Here is a 22096-nt window from a genome sequence, read left to right as displayed (position 1 = left end):
CTACTAGGTAGGCCATCAAATGAAAGCTGTGATGCACCTTAGGACCAGAGAGAAGCAGCACCAGAGAGAGCCAAGGCCAGGTCCTGGCCAGCAGAAGGAGGCCAGTACAAGAATCCACAAGTGGGGCTGAGCCCCTTCCTCTGATGCAACAACTCAGTAAGCTCCGTAAAATCCGGATGCCATCTTGCCAAAGTAGAAGGACTAGAGGAGAAATAGCCCTGATAGGGAATTAAACTTTGAATTGACGGAATATTTAGGCAAAATAAAGCTGTTTAAACCCAAAGGGATGGAGGTACCTTTACTCAGCAAATCTGAAGGTTCCTCTTACCTCACCCTCTCCTATTCTTTATCTAGTGAGATAGAGCCTGGAAACCCAGCCCCTTGCATGTTTATTTTTCTCTCCTCCATTCTTTAGACTATGAACTCTTTAACGACAGAGTCTATCTTTCAATTGTTTCTTCCTACCGTCTAGCACACGTGGAAGCCACAAATGGGAGCTGCATATGTAGTTTTACATTTTCTAGCAGCCACATAAAAAACTAAAAGAAATAGGTGAAATTAATTATAATAATATATTTAGCCCAATATATCATTACAACATGTAATCAATATAAAAATTATTATTAGTTCCTTTTTTTGTACTAAGTCTTTAAAATCTGGCATGTATTTTGCACTTACAGCACATCTCACTTCCGACTAGCCACCTTTCAAGTGCTCAAGAGCCACATGTAGCTAGGGCTTGCCTTATTGTACAGCACAGGTCTAGCGTAACCCCTGTCACAGAACAGGCAAAAAATAAATATTTGTTCAATGGGTGAAGTCAAATACTAAATGCTATCAGTACATCTTCCTGCCTCTTAAGAAACTTTTGTTCCTTTCACAGTAGGGCAGAAAAATAAATTATACTTTACCTTTGCTGTATAGCATCTACAGTGCTTGACCAATACTACTTAGCATTAAATTTAGAAACAATAAAATAAAACATGTATCTTAACACATCTTTTACTGATTTCCTCAAGCTTGAATTTCTCCTATTTTCTGAGGTGGCTGGCAGTCCTTATCCTGTGGATTCTCAATACTGAGAATTATGGGGCCCCTTTTACTTGGTACCTACCACATATCAACTTCAGAAGACACAGCGGGGAACAGCCAGATGGAGCCCCTTCCCTTAAAGTGCATGGGTTAGCAAAAATCCTAGAGTTAGGATCAACTTCCCTGCTCAGGCAAGGCCCCTTGCCCTCCTCACTGGTGGCTAACCCCAAACTATCTTGTTTTAAGTTTAGTTAGGAAGAATTGTCCCAATAGCAGTGTCTTAAAAAGTCAAGATAGTTTTGAATAGAGATGACAATATTGGGTATTTACAAATCGGATATTTAGAATATTTACAAATTTACACATTCTGGGTGACGTATTCTGCGCCCACTTGTAATGCAGGCGTATTTGGGTGCTCTGGAAACTAGAAGACGTTAAGACTGAATTCAAATCAAGTATTTCAGAAATCTTACAGGTGAAGCCTAGCTCTGGTTGCTAGGCAACCTGACAGACTCGCAAGCGGGGACCAACTTGCCTCCCACACTTGACCATCTCTCCCCAGTGGTGGGACGCGGAGGCCTCATTGGTCCCCATTTCCTCTCACCGGGCTCCAATTGGCCAGAGAATCTCTCACTCCGCTCCCGTTGGCTCTCGCCGTCTCTCGCCCCTCTGTCATTGGCAGGCCGGCTCTCGGGCCACCGCACGTCACTCTCTCACCCCACTTCCTCGGCCCTTCGACTTTCTCCCCGCCCCTTCCCCCGCCTTTCCAGCCACGAGGGAGAACCCTAGCGAGTGCCCGCCTCTACTTTCCTTCGGATTGGTAGAAGCCAGGCTGGGGGGCGGGCTCTGCCGGGCTCTTCTGCTGGCCGCGATTGGCTACTGGAGCCACTGTCCCGCCTCCCACCGGTCCCCGGCCTTGCCGGCGTCGGGTGGGTCGGCGGCTATAAAGCTGGTGGTGGAGGGGAGGTGCCGCGGACTGGCTCTTCGTGGTTCGCTCCCCTTCTTCGGCCACCGCCTGGTCACGTTTGGGTGAGTGCCCCGCGCGGAGGAGGAGAGCTGGGCTGCTGAGGCGCCGCGGGCGGGGTGACGGCCGGGCGGAGGCGGTGTCCTTGACTAGGCCGGGGGAAGCTCCGGCTCCGTCCGGGTCAGCGCGGAGGCGTGGACCTGGCTTGGGAGGATGGGGCGCCGAGAGCCGGGGCGGTGCGAGGCCTCCCGTGCCAGGGACCTGGGGCCGACTGCGGCGGGTGTGAGGAGGGCCCGAGGACACTGGTGTGGGCAGGCGAGACGCAGAGGGGAGAAGGCGAAAGGGCGTTGAGTGCTAGGTTCTAATGACATAGTCAGCCAGGAGCTGGAGGTGCCAGGGAAGTGGCTGTGGCCGCTGTGAGGAGATTGGGCGGGGGGTGAGGGGGCATCAGGAAGGGACGAGAAAGGAGCTGGGCTGCCAGGGCTTTCCCGGAGCGTCTGGTTAAGGGGGGACGCCGAAGGATGGGGAAGATCACGCTCAGATGGAGCCTTGTAGGTTGGCAGGGGGTGTGTCTTCCTGCTGCCACAGATCAAGAGTTGATGGGAGGAAGGGAAGTGGGCAGCATTACTTTTCTTCCCTAGCTCGGGTGCAAGAAAGCATCACAACCGTGATTTAACCTGACTGAGTACTTGGGCTCTTGACGGCTTCGGTCTGTGCTTGCTTCAAATATCACAGATTCCTGCCTCGCACCTTCCCTCCTCCATGTTTGCTATGCCCATTTTTAAAAATAGATATCCTCGGTGTTCTGAAATCCCATACCTCCCTCCTGCTAATAGCTTCAGGACCAGCCTAACCTGATATGACGATGTAATGGGCAAGCACCCACAGGGCCTTCCCACCCAGCAGGTTTAGGGCTAAACCAAGGACATTTCAAAACCAAGTATATAGTCTTTGAAAACGTGTGTCCTGCCTTGACCAATGGTAGAAAAAGGATTACTCTGACCCACCCTGGAGGGGGGGTTTGGACAGGTGAGGTTGTCCCTGCTTGTCATGCTTGCCCTGTGGCCGTGGCCTTGGGGCATCACTGGCTTCTTTCGCTGCTCACCTCTGCTGCAGCTCTTTCCCTCCTGCTGATGCTTCTGCCAGCCTCCTGTGGTAGGATGATGTGTTCTTGCTGCTGCTAAGTAACATTTGCTCTATTTCAGGGATGAATCATGAAAAACAGTGGCAAAATAAATGACAAAAATTAAGACAAGTGGAAGTGCTCATACAGTTAACAGATTTTTCCTTCTGAGATGGAGTTTGGACTTCTATTGCACAAATTCTATTAGAAGGAAGATTGAAAATCCTGGACATGTATCTGTGCCAAATTGTTCTTTGCAGCTTGAGACATCTAAGCAGTCTGTTGTTTCTTTGATCAAACCTTTCTTTTTTTAAATTTCAGTTATTTTTGTATGCATAAGGAGAGAGGGAGAGCATGTCTTATGGGAAAGGGGAAAGATTTTCTTTTCTTTGTGTCTAACCTTTGTAAGTCTCTCTTTCCTAAGTTTGTAAGTTGCCCCTTATTCAGTTCTAGTTTAGTGAGTACCCTCAGTTCTCAGAAGGTCTTTCCGGTGGGGAGAGGTAGATGGATATTATATTTGGGGCTGTAGAAGGCCATGTCATCTGTTGGGCTAATTCTGGGCCTTGCTTTTGATTTGTGTTTGTTTTCTTTTTAAATAATCCTCCAGAGTGCTTTTACATCTTGTTTCTCTTAACTGTGGGATTGATTTTGAGATTTTTGAGATTTTAGATAGCTTTTCTCACAGGAAATGCAAAACCCTGATATTGATGTAACATGTGTTTCCTGGATACCCTAGAATTATTTAAAACCATAATCCAGAGGAACTGAATGTGAGGAGATGCATTTGGTGTTGTGGATGGAGGAGCTTGATGGGCTATATATCAGAATCTCTATTTAGTTTCATTTGGAAAGGAATATAGAGTCTTATAATTTTATGTTGGGTTACTAAAAACCCAAATATCCTAGAAGGGTATGATAATTTTATGTTTCTCAAGAAGGTAGTATAGATTTATAGATTGTGGGGCCAGCCCGGTGGCATAGTGGTTAGGTTCGCGTGTTCCGTTTTGGCGGCCTGGGGTTTGCTGCTTCGGATCCTGGGCGTGGACCTGCTCACTGCTCATCAGGCCCTGCTGAGGTAGCATCCCACATAGAAGAACCAGAAGGGCCTACAACTAGGATATACAACTATGTACTGGGGGCTTTGGGGAGAAAAAAGAAAAAAAAGAGGAAAATTGGCAACAGATGTTAGCGCAGGGCCAATCTTCCTCAAAAAATAATAATAATAATAATAAAACAAAAAATAAATAAATAAAAGGTTGAGAAACATGTTACCCAATCTAATGGGAGGGTGCTGGGACTCAATTCAATTCTTAATCTATTCATCCTCATGCTTGGCACAAGGTGATGCTCACTTTGCTCTCTGTGAACTGAGTGTAGTTAGAGCTGTAGAGGAGAAGCCAACCTTTCAAAGCTCACAGTCCTCATCTTTGCAGGGTTTATGGTTGGGCATGTGTGCATGTGGGAATGATTGTAAGATCAACAAATGTTCTCTTCTGATTTCACCTGGACTGCTTACATTTTTCAGGTTAGGATCTGGGAACAATTGAAACCTACCATTTGCTTTGAACAGCAGCAGTAGAAGGCCAGTTTTCTTAAACTTCTGAACACTGTTTGGTGCTGCAGCTCATCTTAAAAGTGATAGCAAAAATAACTTACTAATGAGGGCTACTCCAAGTACTTGAATCTAAAAGATTAGTCCTCTAATTGTTCTAACTGCAAATTCAGCCCCTCAAAAAATAGCAGTTGAGTGCCCCTTTACTCCAAGATCTCAAAGGGATTTCAAAAGAATCAAAATACAGCCCCTCTTCTGACAGGAGCCGAGGAGTCTAGTGTGGATAAGCGGACTGCTCATAACTGGTTTTCCATAGAGAGTAGACTATGAAGACGTACCTGCCGTAGGAGGGCAGGGCCCTGATTACAAAACTCTAGGAAACCTTACTGGAAACCTTCCTTAGAACAAGGCCTTGGAAGATGAACAGAATCTCTGATAAGCAGACCAGTAACTCTGGAGGGGAGGCAGGGCTGTCCATGTTTTTTACTTAGAACTAGACCAGAGTGTACAAGCGTGGGCAAGGCTTGCTTTTTTTTTATTATTATTATTTTATTGAGGTCATAATTGTTTATAACATTGTGAGATTTCAGGTTTACATTTTTATTTATCAGTATTCTGTATAGACTGCTTGTGCTCACCACCAATAGTCTAATTTTTATCCGTGACTATATATATATGGTGGGCAAGGCTTTCTTAACAGTAGTTTTGCTTGCTTACTCCTAAGGAGGAAAGGTTGCCAGCTCATTCTCAGTTTCCTGGATTTCTCTCCTGTAACAGTGAAAAAGATCAGCAGGTAACTGGTTATAGTTTATCATGTCTCAAAATGTGTGTTGGATGAACTTCTCCAACCACTTGTTTGAATCAAGGCTAAGGAGGGAGCCAGAAGGAGGAATTCAGAACACTGCATAAAGCCCAGAAGAAAGCATTATTGCAGGAACCTGCTTGGCCCTAGGCAGTCTCATCATTCTTCAGTTTTAATCTTTGCCAAACTCACGAAATGCCTATCTTATGGCTCTGGAGTCTCCAAATGTGGTTTGTGGTAACCTGCCCAGCCACTTGTACTTCATTAACTGCTTCCTGACCCATGCTGCTTGCCTCTATCACTTGCCCTCAAAAGACCTTCTGTTAGAAATAAGCTGATGAGCTGCTTGAGACTTTGGCAGTGCTGTTTTAGCCAGAATAGCAATGAACCCTTCTGGCAATTGCAGAAGAGAATGGAAAGCCTGATCCCTTTCTGATGGACTCTTCCCCAAAGTGGCATTTACTGCCTCCATTTCCTTTTGTGGTCTCCAGGCCTGTCTTTCTCCTGAGAGTTTAAGTATAGCACAGCAGTCCTCTGTTAATCTTCTTTTTCCTTCTATTTCTTTCTTCTTTGCTCTAGTGCCACTCCCTCTCTCTCTTCCGCCCCCCGCATCTTCCACCTCTTTTTCCCCTTCTCTCTCCTCCTTCCCCTTTCGCTTCCTCTCTCTCTCTCTTCCTCCCACCTCCCCCTCTCCCTCCCTCCCCAGCTAACCTCCCTCCCTAATTTAAAATAATCAGAGTTGAAAGAGGGAATGCTGGCAGTTCAGGGGGAATTTCCTTGATGCAGATAGTGTCAAATTCGTGTACATACATGGCTTCAAGAAGAAATATTACTAAGTTATTTAAAGAGTCTCAACATAGAGAGGGAATTATGTTCTTCCCCCACCAGTGAGAACTGGTCCCTGTGGTCTACTTAATTTGCAGATTACAAAAGCATAATTGGAGATAATAAAGAACAAAAAATAGGTTATTTTCTCAAAGCGTATATATAATTCTGTAATCAAAAAGGTTTTTTTGGAATGTAGTAGTCTTATATTTTCCTACAAAACTCAGGATTTATTTATTTTTGGGGGGGTAAACTTAATGAAGTAAAAGGAAGTAAGACAGTAAAGAGCTCTTAATGATTTAATCATGTAAAAGTAAAGTTTTACTAAGTAACATCTGAATGTAGTCTCTGGTTAGCTAAATTTGCCAATAATTAAATATAGAGCAAGGGAAATTGTGTTTACATTAAACATAAGAACTGTTGTCTCAAGTAACAATCTTTCAAAATAGATGGACTGAAGAAAATGCCCAAAGTCACCTTCCCATTTTATTTCCACATAATTTAAATGATGATAAAGCTTAATGCTCCTTTGTCTTGATATATCAAATGCTTATCTTTTTAATACAAGCATTAAAGGGAAAATCACTTCTAAAAGATTGGAGAAGCTGAAGGTGGCCATGTTGAAAAATAGGAGCATAAGATTAAATGAATGAAGATAACTAAGTTTTGCTAGAAAGTATTTTGTTGAAAAAATACTAAGAACTAGGATAATAGTCAGTGTACTGGTGCTTTATATTGCAAAGTGTTATTCATATATTTTATCTTTTCAACAATCCTTCACAATGAGCCAGAAGGCAGGTATTAGCTCCATTTTACAGATGAGGAAATTGAGGCTCAAAGTGGCACAAATTGTTGTTAAAGCCATAAACTTCTAAGTGCAGAGCAAACTCTTGAATGTGTAAGTCTCTTTACTCCAGAAATTTCTAGCCTAGTACAACTTATATTTCTGTCTCACAATTCTTGAAAACTCAGATTCAGTAAAGAAGACTGCAACTCTTCCAGCATCATACTTGGTTTAAAGCCTGAATCAGTGGTATGAATTTGTCAGTTCATTACCAGGACTGAACTTACTGCTATAAGAGCTAATAAAATAAGGGGGAAAAAGTTTTATAAGCTTTAAGTACCATTTTTTTCTAAGCAAAATCAAATTCCATTTTACATAATGTAATTGGACAGGGAAATGTTTATTTTAACTGACTTTGAATTGGAGTCATATTATTTGAATTTGTGTGGTGACTTATGACTTTAAAAGAAGTTCTTATTTGAAATTCCTAGTGCCTGAAGAAGGAAACAGAGTGACAGACCTGGAGACTGCAATTCTCTATCCCTCGCACAGGTACGGCATCCTTTCTTGCTGCTCAAGGAAAGTGTTCCTCTCTGATGGAAGGGGGAAATTTAATTTTTATCCTAGGGCAAAGAACACATCCTTAGAACCCTTTACAGGGCTATACCTTATCTGTAAATATTAGTTAATGCCATAATTGCCTCAGGTGACTGTTTAATTTTGTGTTTATTAGACTAATGTTTAAAATCTGAAACTAATTTTAAAAATTAGTGTTCACTCTTAAGAGAAAAAAATCTAGATAATATAATGTAACCAGGTAAACTGCTTAATCAGACACCATCACAGGTAAGCATACATGCCAATAGTGCCTTTTAAATTATAGTTTCAAAAGATACATATCTGGGCTATGGATGAATGTTTCCGATTATGTGAGATTGGACAGTAGTGATTGCAAATGTGTTTGAACCAATAATCTAATTATTTGCAGCCATGCTTTCTCATATTGCCATGGACCTCCTCTCTTATGCTTCTGCTTTTTGTCTGTGTGCTTCAGTATTATGATTTCCTACTGTTGTTACTGATTTTAAATTAGGCTAGTAGGATTTCATTTATTCAACATTCAGCTTCTAGCATATGCCAAGTATTGGGCTGGCATATGTGACCCAAAGGTGAACAAGGCACAATTCCTGCTTTCCAGAAGATCCTTGTCTAGTACAGAGACTGACCCTAAACAATCGAGAAGAAACTTGGAATAGTTTTCAATAGCATCTTGACAAAGGTCACATGTGCATCTTAGAAAGATTGGGCTAGGACAGGGGAGAGAGTGGAGGTAGAGAGCTCACTTAGGAGCTGGCATTAGACTCCTGGGGCCTGATGCCCAGGTCCCTCCCCTTACTAGCCAGAGGAGCTAGGTTAGGGCAGCCCTTGCATCAGCATCCTCAGCCACCTTTTTTTTTTCTTTTCCAATTCTCCTTCATTCACAGATTTTAAAGACTACCAGAGGATCATATTAGTCCCTTTTGTGTCCTCCTAGGCAGGAAGCACTCAGAAAGTATTAACAAGGCCTCTATATCATCTTGCTTTGCTGACTCTGGAAATAGAACCTGGCCCTCCTTTCGTCTACCAGAGAGGGTGGGCCTTCACTTCAGGAGAAAAGACTTCAGTCTTCTGTTGGTGCTTTCTTGTTGGAAGATAGTTTTAGAAGGTTTACAGAGTTCTGTGGTAAAAGTGTACTTTCCCCTTCCTTTTTAAAGATGAAATTTAAAAAGAAAATTTACATATTTTAGTATAAATACAGAATCCCCATTATCCTGCTTAAAGAGTTTTTTTATTGTGAATACAATGCTCTGAAAGAGAATGAAGTACCTTCTCAGCCAAAGATTAAAAATATATGCAGGTAATTTTTTAACTGTCAGATTTTTTAACTGTATTCTATTTAGAAAATATTTGTTATTTTTTGAATAGTGAGTTAACCAGAATACCCCATTCTTTATGCCGTTAACACTATAATGTGAACATCTCAGATCTTTAGCTGGCCTTTTTTTTTTTCCTTTTTCTAATTTATATCTGGCCTACTTCAGAGAGCATCTGGGAGGACGACGTAAGAGCATGCACTTAATAGGATAGTTAAAGATTATAGACCAGAAACTATATCAAACTTTTTGTTGTTTGAAATACCATGGAAGCAGTTACTTCCCTGTATTTTTTCCTCTCTCTTCCTACTTAATCTCACTCCCAATTTTGACCAAAAGCTAAATATTTCAAAGTAGGTGGCTTTTTAGCAAAAATGAAGTGAAAACACCTTGGCTGTCAAAAACCCTCAGAGAATGAGCAATATTGACTGAGTTAGACAATGTAAAAATTTTTTCCACACCAAGATCAGAGTCATGATTCACTTTCAACTTGACGCGTGTTTTAGTTAAGCTACGTTTTCTTTTTTTTTCCCCAAATGAAATAAGTCACTTATTTAATCTCTCAGAGGTTCAAGAATAACAGTTATACCTTATTTTGTAGGTACCCTAATACAAGAACTGATCAGAGCTAGTCAGATTATGGTAAATATGGATTAATTCTGGACTTGAAGCCTTGCGTTATGGCTTTTTATAAACTGGTTTATACCTTCAGAAGATTACATATACTTGTCCATTTTATTTCCAAAGGCGTTGTAAGCTGTTGGCCCAGGCAGGGAAAAGGACACCATCCTCAGCATGTTTAGAGCAGTTTGAAGAGTTGAAAGAATCTAAAGGGTACCCTTGTGGGCAAGGCTGGGAAGGTGGTTAATCCTACTGCCTCTGCTTTGGTACCTTAGAGGGTGGCGTATAGGAAGGGTTCCTGCTTATAAGTATACGGACTGGTCTATTTTTTTTTTAACACTAGTTGTAGAGCTCTTCTGTGGACTATGCAAGGACTTAATTTTATTTTACTGTAAACTTAGAATCTGCCTAGTGACATACTAGACAGTCCCTTTATGTCTTCATTTTAGCTTCAGTGCAGCAAAGTAGGCGCCAGATTTAGATTATCATAAAATGGCAGAGTTTGCATGGGAGAGGGGAAAGGTGGAACAGTGGAGAGGTGCTTCTCCCCTCACTCGGTGCAGCTGACAGTAAGCCTGTCAGCCATGAAACAGTTGAGGCTGGAAATATGGGAGTCACCCTAAATACTTCCTTCTCTTCCTAATGTCTGCTCAATCCCAATGTCTGCCAGTTTTTTGCTTCTTCCATATCTTTTGAAGCTGTTCCTTCTTCACCCCTCATGTAGTAATTGCTCTAGTTCATGACCTGTGTCTTGTCTGGACTGCTGTTATCAGCTTCCTAACCCAGATCCATTCTCCGCACAGCACCAGAGACTGTATAAAACTGACTCTCAAGCTTTTTCAATGGTGACCCTTAGTAAGAAATACACTTTATATTGCAACCGAGTAGATATGTGAATAATTGAAACAAAAGTTTCATGAAAAAATTCTTACATTAATATGAGCCATGCAAGCTGATATTTTCTCTTCTTTTTCATTAAAAAAAAATGTTGTTTGCCATCCACTAAATTGATTCCAGAGTTGGAAAAATATGCATCTGAACACTAATATGACCATGCTATTCCTGTTTAAAACTCTCTGATGGCTTCTTATTGTCTTCGTGATAAAGTTGAAGCTTCCTAACATCAGCTACCAGAACTTTATTGACCTGACCCTTATCTAGTTCTCCTGACCTGATTTTCCTGACTTGCCTGATCTACTCACTGGGCCTCACATTTCACTTCAATAAAGTAATAACACTTTTTATGGGTTCCTTGTAGTATGCCTTTGTTTATGCTGTCCACCCTGTTGAAAATCTTCTGCCACCATCTGCATCTGCAGAGCCTTACTGATTACTCCTGCTCATTCCTAAGACTCAAGTCAGGCACCAGTAACCAAGAAGCCTTTCTTCCCACTCCTTCCCCTGCCGCCAGGCTCGGTCAGGTACTTCTCCGAAACACAGTGTGCCTGTCTCCGTTGTTTCACCTGTTTATTATGATGTGTTTGTATCTTGCTATCCCACAAGACAGTGCATATTTGAGAGGGCAAGGATTATCTTCTATTAAACTTATCCCAGATGTTTGGCTTATAACGTGTTGTCATTGTTTGGATGAATGAGAAAAATATGAATAAGATTTTTATATTTAGAAGGAAGATTCAAGGTATTCCTTAAGACCTTTAACTTAAGATTTTGTGATTATATTTTCAGGTGCTTATTTTTTAGATTTTAATATATTCATAACTTGATGACCTATGGGATAAGGGTAGATTTCATGATTTAAAGGCAGCCTTTCTGCTTTAGATATGCTCTCCAGATTTCAGTAATCAGCTCACTGTGGCAATGGTCTCTAATTTCGTTATGACTAATACTATACTAGAGTTTGCAGAGTGGCAGAGGACAAATGACATAAATACGGGATTCGATTTTTCATTTTTAGGAATCAAATTAGTGGTGAGTTGGCAAATGCTATAGAAGGTTAATGAACCAGTTTAACCCAGGTAACTCTTATAAGCCAAGTACCTTTAGGTCGATGAAGAGCTGAAATCTTGCCACCTAAGCTGCACCATTGAATTATGTGATACCTGAAAAGGAAATCGAGTTGTGGAAGTTTAGATATGGAAAGAAATCTTTCTCTAAAACTGAGGGGCTGTGCCACTCTTCAAAGCCTGACAGCTACACTTTTCTGACTCCTGTGCCAGCTGTGTTCAGGTTAGGCTGCCAATGGAAGTACTCAGGTGAGATTAGAAAGTGGGGAGAAGTAGCCATCTTGTTTTTGTCAGTGGCAGCAGCAGCAGTGGGAGTGTGAGTCAGCACTCACTCCCAGCTCGGCAGCAGAGGTGCTGGTACTGGTAGCTGCAGCAGCCTCATAAGAGTGTGCGCTCATGAGATCTGAATAACCACCTTTCCCCTTTGGCTCCTCTATCCTGGCTGACAAGTTTGGAACCATTTCACTCTATTAAATTCCCCTCTGTTTGAAATATCTAGAATAATTTCTCTTTTCCTAATTAATACAACCTCTAAGGAAATTGAGGCTCTAATAGGTTATGTGGATTGCCCTTGCGCACACAGCAGTGGTCTTGAGTGGCTAGCACATCTTTGTTACTATTGGTAAGTAAATCTAGGCACTACTGAAAGTATTTACAGTGTGGCAACGGTCCAACTTTTTAGTGTCTCTTTTTAAAAAGAAGGGGTGGTTTTAAGAGGTGTTATTTAAGAGTTAGTTGCCGTACAAATAATATGGGATTACCAGTTTTCAAATTTGAATTGGAGTTTGGTTTTTTCCCCGAGTTAGAAACTAAGTGAATATCTTGTGGTTTTATGATCATTTATCCCCTATACACTAGCTGTAGAAACTATAGAATATTGGCATTTAACCCTGTGATGGGTCCTGGAAGTGTCTTGGCTTAAAATTTTAATCATTTGGCTTCTTGGGCTGGGGGTGATTCTCTGGAAGGGTAGGATTATAGTAGCAGGGGCCTTATACAGATTGGCTTGATGGACTTATTTATTGTGGTTTCTCTGCTTGCTAGGATTGTTTAGATCAATAAAGAATGTAATATTGTTTGATCTAAGAGTTTTTAAAGCCCCATAAAGCCAGTAGCTGTGAATAATCAATATATCTGTGATTAATGAATGACTTATTTAAACTTTTTTGGGTGGCCAGGAATAGATCAGGTACTTAATTCTGATTTGTCGGCCATCCTACTAAATTGTCATTGTATTGTATCTTCTAGTTCTTTTCAACATAGAAGAATCTTGAGTTTTCTTTGCCTCTAATAATCATGTTTTAAGTCTAAAGTTGTCTAGTTTTGAATAAAACGCCTTTCTAAAAGATGATAATTTTAAATAGTAATATTCCATTTATACTATACTTGCTAATTCCACATTTTCAAAATTGACTGCCCTGAGTAAAATATACTAAACTTAGAAACTAAACTAATGTTTCAGGTGATAGTTGAACTCTTATTATCTGTTTCTCAAGTTTGAATTTGAAAATCTGCAACTTATGACCTAAAACTGTTTTTTTTTGTTTTTCTTTCTAAAGCTCTTTCACCATGCCTGGGTCACTTCCTTTGAATGCAGAAGCCTGCTGGCCAAAAGATGTGGGAATTGTTGCCCTTGAGATCTATTTTCCTTCTCAATATGTTGATCAAGCAGAGTTGGAAAAATACGATGGTGTAGATGCTGGAAAGTATACTATTGGCTTGGGCCAGGCCAAGATGGGCTTCTGCACAGATAGAGAAGATATCAACTCTCTTTGCATGACTGTGGTTCAGAATCTTATGGAGAGAAATAGCCTTTCCTATGATTGCATTGGGCGGCTAGAAGTTGGAACAGAGACAATCATCGACAAATCAAAATCAGTGAAGACTAATTTGATGCAGCTCTTTGAGGAGTCTGGGAATACAGACATAGAAGGAATAGACACAACTAATGCATGCTATGGAGGCACAGCTGCGGTCTTCAATGCTGTTAACTGGATTGAGTCCAGCTCTTGGGATGGTATGTTATGTGCCTCTATTCCAAAGAAACTCTCCTTGAGGTTGAATAGGCCCAAATGACCTTTTAATTAATGCCATATGCAAACGTTTACCAGTTACACTTCTTTGAATCTATCAGAAAGATAGCTATGACTTTCAGCTTATCTGAATTATAAATTGCTTATCTTTATCATGTAGCACAAAATTATCCATCAAAATTTAGCCAGAACATTTCTTTCTTTACCAAAGATGGGGAAAGCATATTCTGGGGAAAATATAACACTTCAGTTTACATGTATGATATTTATAATGTTGATCACCTTTTTGTTTTACTAACAAAAAAGTATTTTTCAGGACGATATGCCCTGGTAGTTGCAGGAGACATTGCTGTATATGCTACAGGAAATGCTAGACCTACAGGTGGAGTTGGAGCTGTTGCTCTGCTAATTGGGCCAAATGCTCCATTAATTTTTGAGCGAGGTAAGTGTTTGGAAAAGCTTTTTTTTTTTTAATTAGCACAATATGCTGAGAAATTTGAAAATAGAAATAGAAGCTAGTATTTACTAAGTGTTCATTAAATGTAGGCACTACTTGCTAAGTGTTTTATATGTGTTATCATATTTAATCTTCATAGCAATTGTATGAAGTAAGTGATGCCATTCCCACTTTACAGAGAAGTAAAATGGATTTAAGTAAAGTTCAATAACTGGAAGGAGTAACTTGCCCATTGTCACACAGTCAGTGGCAAGTTTAATCTGTTTTCAGTTCAGTAGAGCAATTGTGATCTCCCAGTTAGATTAATGAAACTTGCATAAAATGTTGTATATCAAAGCAGCCTTAGGCCTGTCCGTGGATACTGTTATATTTCATTTCAGTTACATATTGCTTGCACCTTATGATTTCTCTACTGCAAGTGGCGAGTTGAATAGATATTATGGAAGGTCCCCAGATAATGCAATGCACTTACTAACATAGAGACATGAAGAAGCAGAAATACATGGACATCTTCCTTTTTGGTTCTAATAGGACTTCGTGGGACACATATGCAACATGCCTATGACTTTTACAAGCCTGATATGCTTTCTGAATATCCTATAGTAGATGGAAAACTCTCCATACAGTGCTACCTCAGTGCCTTAGACCGCTGCTATTCTGTCTACCGCAAAAAGATCCGTGCCCAGTGGCAGAAAGGTGAGTTTTATCCATTTTCCTTGGTTTTGGTATCTGTTGAGGACAGTGTAATGTGCTGGGTGTCTTTAGTGACAAACTGCTTTGTGGGCATCCTTCATTAGTGTCCTTTAACCATTTCTTCCTCACTCACCAAATAGCATTTTCCCATAGTTTCTGGGAATGTAAATTTAGGAAAAGAGGTAAGCTTTGGGAATGAGGTATATCTCTGCAAAGATACTTAGTAAGAAAGTCAAAAATAGGGTAAAAGAAAGTAACATGAATTTTGTTAATATTTTGAGAGAGATATTTTCACAAGATTTTAGTTTGTAACTGATCCAGAGAAAACTCTAATAAAAATAAATTACTGAAGTGATCTCCCTCCGCCACTAGTCTGTTTGCAGTTGACTTAGGAATTCATACTTGCTTTTTCGTGTCATCATTAATCTCCATCTTTAACCCTGAGGAAGTTATTGAGGTACCGAAAAGGATAGTATTTGAATTAATGCTATTATGACACACAGTATCATATAAAGTATGCTTTTTCCGTAGTTCAACTTTGCTTTATAGGGGTTATGAGAAAGAGTTAAAAATAATGTTCAATAACAGATGTTAAGAAACATAGTACCTCTGGATAAAAAACATTCTTGCCGTCTGTAAAATGTCATACTGTTTAACAGTACAGTGATTTTCTAACTTTTTATTAGGACCCACAGTAAGAAGTACACTTTACATTGTATGTGTGTGCTAAAATCAAACAAAAGTGTCATGAAATTACTTTCCCATGGTGCAAGTTATGCAGTTTGCTGTTTTATACTCTATTCCATTTAACAAATGCTCTAATTTATTAAGATAACAAAAAAATACTAGCCCTGATCCACTAAATTGATTACACAACCTATTAATGAGTTGTGACTCTTAAGTCTGAAAAATAGTGATGTGTATTGGTCTATCTCTCGGTGTCTTTTTGATATGTATTTTAAACCATAGAGATATTTCGTTATACAGTATATTTTTGGTTGCTGTCTAAATATACAGAAACATCCCAGCCCTGTTCTAAAATCAAACTTCAAAAGTTTTAGTGGTTCATATGAATTTTCTAATTTCTTTGGATTTCTCTTTCAGAGGGAAATGATAGAGATTTTACCTTGAATGATTTTGGCTTCATGATCTTCCACTCACCCTATTGCAAACTGGTTCAGAAATCTCTAGCTCGGATGTTGCTGAATGACTTCCTTAATGACCAGAACAGAGATAAAAATAGTATCTATAGTGGTCTGGAAGCCTTTGGGTAAGAGGAGTTGTGATTTTTTTTTTTCCTTCTATATGAGAGCATTTTTATATCTGCTAAACCATAAATAAGACCTGAAAACTTTAGAGTCAAAGGATCTTAGATGTCATCTAGTCTAACCTATTTATGTCATTAATGAAGAAACTGAGTCTCAGAGGTGGTAGCTTACCTACATGAATTCTTTAGTCATTTCTACTCATATTTTCTGATTTTCTCCTTTTAGCCTCCTTCTCATTGTTCCCGCAATAATATAGCCCCACAGGTGCCTATATTTACTTCAGTAGCCTCTTAGCTCTTGTCTCTGCCTCTCTAGTCCCTGTGCCCCATATCCATCCTGCACCCTGCCTCTATTGAAGTCTATTTTAATACTCCTGTCACATTTTCCCCACTTTCAAGGCTCCCTAGCATGCTATGCCTGTTAAACTCATTCTATTTCTTCTTGCCTGTGTCCCTTCTCCATCTGATAAAATTCTACTCAACTTTTTAGAGGCTCCTGAAATATCATGACTTTTCTAATTAAACAGACATTATTATGGACTTGAAATAGTATATTCTGTTTGGTGACAACAAAACTTTAGTAGGTTTATTAACCTAATAGAATCAAGGTATCTTATCTTGATTATAAAAAGCTTTGAGCAAAAGGACCATTTGTGTACAATGTTATGTCTTCCCTAGCAATTAGCATGCTGCTGCTTGGTTTTTCATAAACGGGAAAACAGAATCATACACACTTACAGATTAAAATATTAGTTAGCTCCACTAATATAATAAAAATGTAGTCTTTGAACATTGTAAAATTGTCTTTTTTCTAAATCTTTCAGGGATGTTAAATTAGAAGATACCTACTTTGATAGAGATGTGGAAAAGGCATTTATGAAGGCTAGTTCTGAACTCTTCAATCAGAAAACAAAGGCATCTTTGCTTGTATCAAATCAAAACGGAAATATGTACACATCTTCCGTGTATGGTTCCCTTGCTTCTGTTCTAGCACAGTAAGTATAAATTTCAGCTGCTTAACTCCCCTCATTTGGGGATGTTAGATTTCTACGACCAAATCTGGTGTCAGGCATGTTGGTGGCAGGTCACAGAATATTTAATTTCCAGGCTCTCTAACCTATTGTCCATTGATTTGAAGGATATATGGGGTGAGGCTACAGTTATTCCAGAATATTTACTTTTTTACTGGCTTTCCTGGTTACTATTCTCATGGTCTTACTATTCTTGACCTACAGTGGACCCATCAATCCCTGGTTGACAGAGTAACTTATTTTATGGTACAATACCTTTCATAAGCTCCATCATTCTCAAAGAGGTGAAATGCTTGTTTTCAGTGTGCTTATTGTAATAGGTAAAGCTTTAGCTTAGGTCTGTAAGGCTATGGGATGAATTTTTATTCCAACTTATGGCTTCCTACACATTGTAGTTCTGGATCAGTGAAACTTTTTACCCCCCTACACAGGTACTCGCCTCAGCAGCTGGCAGGAAAGAGGATTGGCGTGTTCTCTTATGGTTCTGGTTTGGCTGCGACCCTGTACTCCCTTAAAGTTACACAAGATGCCACGCCAGGTAAATGCTGAGTCTTTCAACAAGAATGTATTGAGAACCTACTGTGGTAAGGCTGATTCAGCAGGCTTCTCAAGCAAGCGCTTGAATCTATCCCATGGATCATTAGGCATTTTAATCCTCTTTACTTCTTTCAACATAGCCAGATTTTTACTCTCTACTCTAAAAATCTGCCTTAACTGGGTAAAGGGCAAGGCTATGTCTGAGTCAGAATATCTTCTTTCCTTCAAGTCAGAAAAAACATGTAATCAGCTTAAAAATTATTTTTATGGCATAATGTTTGATTTTTCCTTCTTTGGCATATAATTTTATCTTTTATGTCATTTTGTAAGTGTATGTAGCCAGGGGATGTAGGTAGGGAAAGGGAAGCATATCTGTTTAATGCAGGCAGCTTTTGAGTCTTCACACTAGTGATTGAGTCTGAGCATATGAGTGAATAATACCAAATCGTTTCTTTTTGGTGTGGTTTTATGCTAAGTTCTAATTTTTATAGGTTTATGGTCTTGGCTATATGTAAGGAAACTTTTGTGCCTTCCCTGAGCAGAAAGGAGCAAAACATGGAGAAAAACTGGTGGAAGACTTGTCATTACTCTAACCCTGTGTCATAGATTGACTATAGACAAGTTATAGTTTCAAATCCCACCTATTTCCTGACTTGTCAACTGGCTGATACTGAACAAATGTCTAGTCAGAGGTCATAGGAAGTTCTGCCAAATAGATACCATCTTAGCTTTTAACTAAACAATAGCCAGTAGTTCTACAAGAAATGAAAAATTTTTTTTTCCATTTGGCGACATTGTGTTCAGGCTTTTGGGCATGCTATTTTTAGTCTTTTAATGTTGGAATTATTTACTGTTTTAGGGTCTGCTCTAGATAAAATAACAGCAAGTTTATGTGATCTTAAATCAAGGCTTGACTCAAGAACTTGTGTGGCACCAGATGTCTTTGCTGAAAACATGAAGCTCAGAGAGGACACTCATCACTTGGGTAAAAATATTAAATTGTCTTTAAACATATAAATATACACTCAAAAGCGTACTGGAGGGCTATAATAATATTAAACGTGTTACATAGAAAATAAGGATATCTAGGCTTTATTCAGTACTAATCTGATGTCAGTGAGAATTGTAGGGAAATACACAACTTATCTCTAGTTTTGTTACCTGATGAATTATATGTCATAACTAATGTTTCATATTCTCTGCCTCTCCTTTAGTCAACTATATTCCCCAGAGTTCCATAGATTCGCTCTTTGAAGGAACATGGTACCTAGTGAGAGTGGATGAAAAGCACAGAAGAACGTATGCTCGGCGCCCCTTTCCAAATGACGACACTTTGGATGAAGGAGTAGGACTTGTGCACTCAAGCACAGCTGCTGAGGTAAAGAAAGCTCATTGTGTTTTGTCTTGGGCTTTGACAGGGTCAGAAATTTCCATCCCCAGATCTCAGGGCTAAGGGGACCTAACAGAGTTAGCAACTTAAAGGAATATCAATAAAGCAGAGTACTTCAGAGCAAGGGCTCTGGGATGGGATTCTGGCTGTGCCATTTTCCAGTTGTAGAGAGTACTTTGCACTTAAATTATTAGCATTTTAAAAGTGCACAGTAAATACTAGGTTTTATTAATAATAGCAGCATGTAAAGGAAGACTGATGTAGACAGAAGGCTCATTTGTGGAAATGTCTGGTGAGAGATGAAGTAGGCACAGGGTGCTGAGCCCCTCGCATCTCTTCTCTCAGGCTGTTGTCAAATCTATCCTCAAATTGTCAAGATGTAACAATAATAGCAGTGATTTGAATTCCTATTATATGCTAGGCACTTTATTTACATTTTCTAATTTAATCCTTATAAAAAGCACCTTGAGGTAAATGATACTATCCCCATTTTAGAAATGAGGCTGCAAGAAGTTAAATGACTTGCCCAGGACCATAGCCACGCTTCAAACTGAGGACTCTATAACCGTGAAGTTGTTTATTTTATCTGTTCATCACAAATTTGGTGACTGCATAGTCTTGCTTCTTGCTATGAAACAAATTAGGTAGCAAGTCAAGCCACTAGTGTTTGAGTTGTGAATGCCAGGTTGTAACGAGTAAAAGACTGTGTGTGGTGGATCCTGGTGGCCTTCCTCTCTCTCTTGCTATATGAGTAACTGTATAATAAATTCACCAGCAAGTAAAGAATGGCTGTTTCATTCCTCCATGAAAAGTTATACGGAATATATATCTAGCATAAACCTCTCCAAAGTTGTCCTTTATCAGTTTTTCTATTGGAACTTTAATTAGCCCTATGACTCTTTTAAAAAATGTAAGAGTCAACATCTTTTTTCCTTTATTTTAGCATATTCCAAGTCCTGCTAAGAAAGTGCCAAGACTCCCTACAACAGCAGCAGACCCTGAGGCAGCTGTCATCAGTAACGGGGAGCATTAAGACACTGCTGTGAGGTGGAAGACTTCAGGGTGGGTTAGGGCAGGGGGTATGTATGGGAATGGTTGAGGGAATGGGATGTCTAGGGGACAATTTTAAAGGATTACATGTTTCTTAAATTTTTATGTGACTGACACAGAGCCTGGAAAACTGTTGTGTTCTTGGGAAAGTTTCTTTGCTCAGTTTGGTACCGTGCTTCCTCTTGTGGCCTAGCCAACGCTTATTGTACTCGGATGATGTTAAGGGCTCTGTAACACTTCAGACCTCTGGCCATTTGTATGCATGAAGCTTAGTTTTTAAATGTAGTATGATGAATCGTGTGCTTCTGGCAAAGAAAGCAGAGGTACTAGTCTCCAATTTTAATTTTTTTAAACATGGAAGAATTTTATACTTTGAACAAACAAGATTACTGAAAGTACTTGTGGTTTTTGAAAAAAGTTTCTAGTTTAGGGAATGTGGTCTTAAAATGTGATCTACACAAACCCTGTTTGAAAACAGCAAGACAAACATGCTCTTTTTCTAAAATTTATAAATCCTCAAGGGTAAGAAGAGTTGGGATGGTAACACTGGTTCTGGAAACTGGAATGTTGCTTTATATCCAGGCCAGCAGTGACGAGTTACTGTAATGACCTCTGTGAACAGAGATGCTAGCCTTGAGCAGCCATCTGCTGTAGACAAGGTGGTACATTTGGGAGCTATGGAAGTAGCTCTAGGTCTGCTCCTGAATCAGTTCAAAGTGGATGATGCTCAACAACATTGAGATGTTTTTGGAGATGTGTATGAGGAAGTTTATTGTTGCAATCCTTCTTTGCACCTTATTTTGAAGAATAAAATAGAACATTTTTCTGGCTGCCTTTTAAAACAAAAAAGACAGATGGGGCAGGGCATTGTTAGTTTACTTCTGATGCTTCAGTGTTATAAATTCAACTTAAAGACTGACAGGCTAAATTCATGGTGTAAGTATTCTTTTCCTTTTCTTTTTTTCATATCTGTTCAATGAAAACAAAAAGGTACAACCCAAGTTTTTACATAGTATGACCAGCCAAAAAGAGTATTCCACTTCAGGGTCTGGAAGTAGGATTTTATAAAGCGTTGTCTCAGACTTTCACCTTTAAAACAACAACAAAAACTATCAGAAGAGATGAATAAGAAGACTGGTTAGACAGTTTTGTAGATCTCTTTGGTGCTGAACTATGACATGAGCCTTATAGATTGTAAAATAGGGATAGTTGGAACTAATGTACAGAATTAAATTTTTTAAAATTTATTTGCTGTTAAATTCTGTGAAGTTTCAGTTATCTAAAATAAACTTATACAAATATGTAATGTTTCAAATTGCAAGGTAATATGTAATGTAGTGTTTGTAAAATACTCTTGTCTAATATTAACTAGTGGTATTTTGATTTGTACAGTCATAATTTGTTAAAATGACTTTTAACATCCACTGATGTAGATTAATAATGTAAGTTCAGATTTAAAGATTGATGGGAAAAAGGTGCATGTAATACTTTTGCAAGTATTGGGAGTTCGGTATGTTTTGAAAAGAGTAATTTAACTTTTGGGTGTCAGGAAATGGGTTTTCTCAAAGTCCATTGCCGGCAATGGGCAGGCCTAGTATTACTGGCACAGAGCATTAACTGTACACCTTATTAACAGTGAGGTGAATAACTTTGAATAAAGTTTTAGAGAAATATTTCAGATATTTGAGTATTCTTTTTCCCTCCTGAACTAACAGTTAAGGCAAGAAATCAGCTAATTTGCTATTTTTAAATATGGGCATTCATCTCAGTTCATTCATTGGCTAATTCATTCATTCATCATTCCACAAACATTTTAAAACCTGATATAAGCAAGGCACTCTGCTTAAGTCAGAAATAAAGATTTCTAAGATATATGGTCTTGCCTTCAAGGAGATATTTGTCTGTTATAGAGAAATTTATACTAATAATTTATTATTCTTAGACTTCAAACAAAGAAATTAACTTGCAAATTGGGTGGTAGCATGTATAAACTTTGCTATAAATATTTATGAAGAGAGTTACTATGTTTTCCTTAAAACAACCTAAAATTAAGGGTGG

General features: G+C 39.3%; 1 protein-coding gene across 2 annotated transcripts; it reads left to right on the top strand.

Annotated features, from left to right (window-relative positions):
• Positions 1 to 1932: 1932 nt before the first annotated feature.
• On the top strand, positions 1933 to 21711 carry HMGCS1 (3-hydroxy-3-methylglutaryl-CoA synthase 1). Of its 2 annotated transcripts, none has more exons than XM_087443244.1 (11): positions 1933 to 2061; positions 7574 to 7634; positions 13140 to 13597; positions 13930 to 14055; positions 14602 to 14766; positions 15868 to 16033; positions 16855 to 17025; positions 17493 to 17599; positions 18458 to 18583; positions 18813 to 18976; positions 19484 to 19888. In XM_087443244.1, the coding sequence occupies exons 3-11, from the start codon at positions 13150 to 13152 to the stop codon at positions 19487 to 19489; spliced, it is 1479 nt and encodes a 492-aa protein (XP_087299370.1). In that variant the 5' UTR covers positions 1933 to 2061; positions 7574 to 7634; positions 13140 to 13149; the 3' UTR covers positions 19490 to 19888. The 2 variants fall into 2 exon arrangements, with proteins under 2 accessions (XP_087299370.1, XP_004422841.1); XM_004422784.2 differs by lacking the exon at positions 19484 to 19888 and adding an exon at positions 19932 to 21711 and having other exon boundaries at positions 1934 to 2061.
• The last annotated feature ends 385 nt before the right edge of the window (positions 21712 to 22096 follow it).

This window comes from Ceratotherium simum, chromosome 18 (genome assembly GCF_057802395.1).
Source record: "Ceratotherium simum simum isolate JZ-2026a chromosome 18, ASM5780239v1, whole genome shotgun sequence".
Classification (NCBI taxonomy): Eukaryota; Metazoa; Chordata; class Mammalia; order Perissodactyla; family Rhinocerotidae; genus Ceratotherium; species Ceratotherium simum.
The sequence above is the reverse complement of the archived record's forward strand: the minus strand, read 5'-3'. Positions and strand labels throughout refer to the sequence as shown.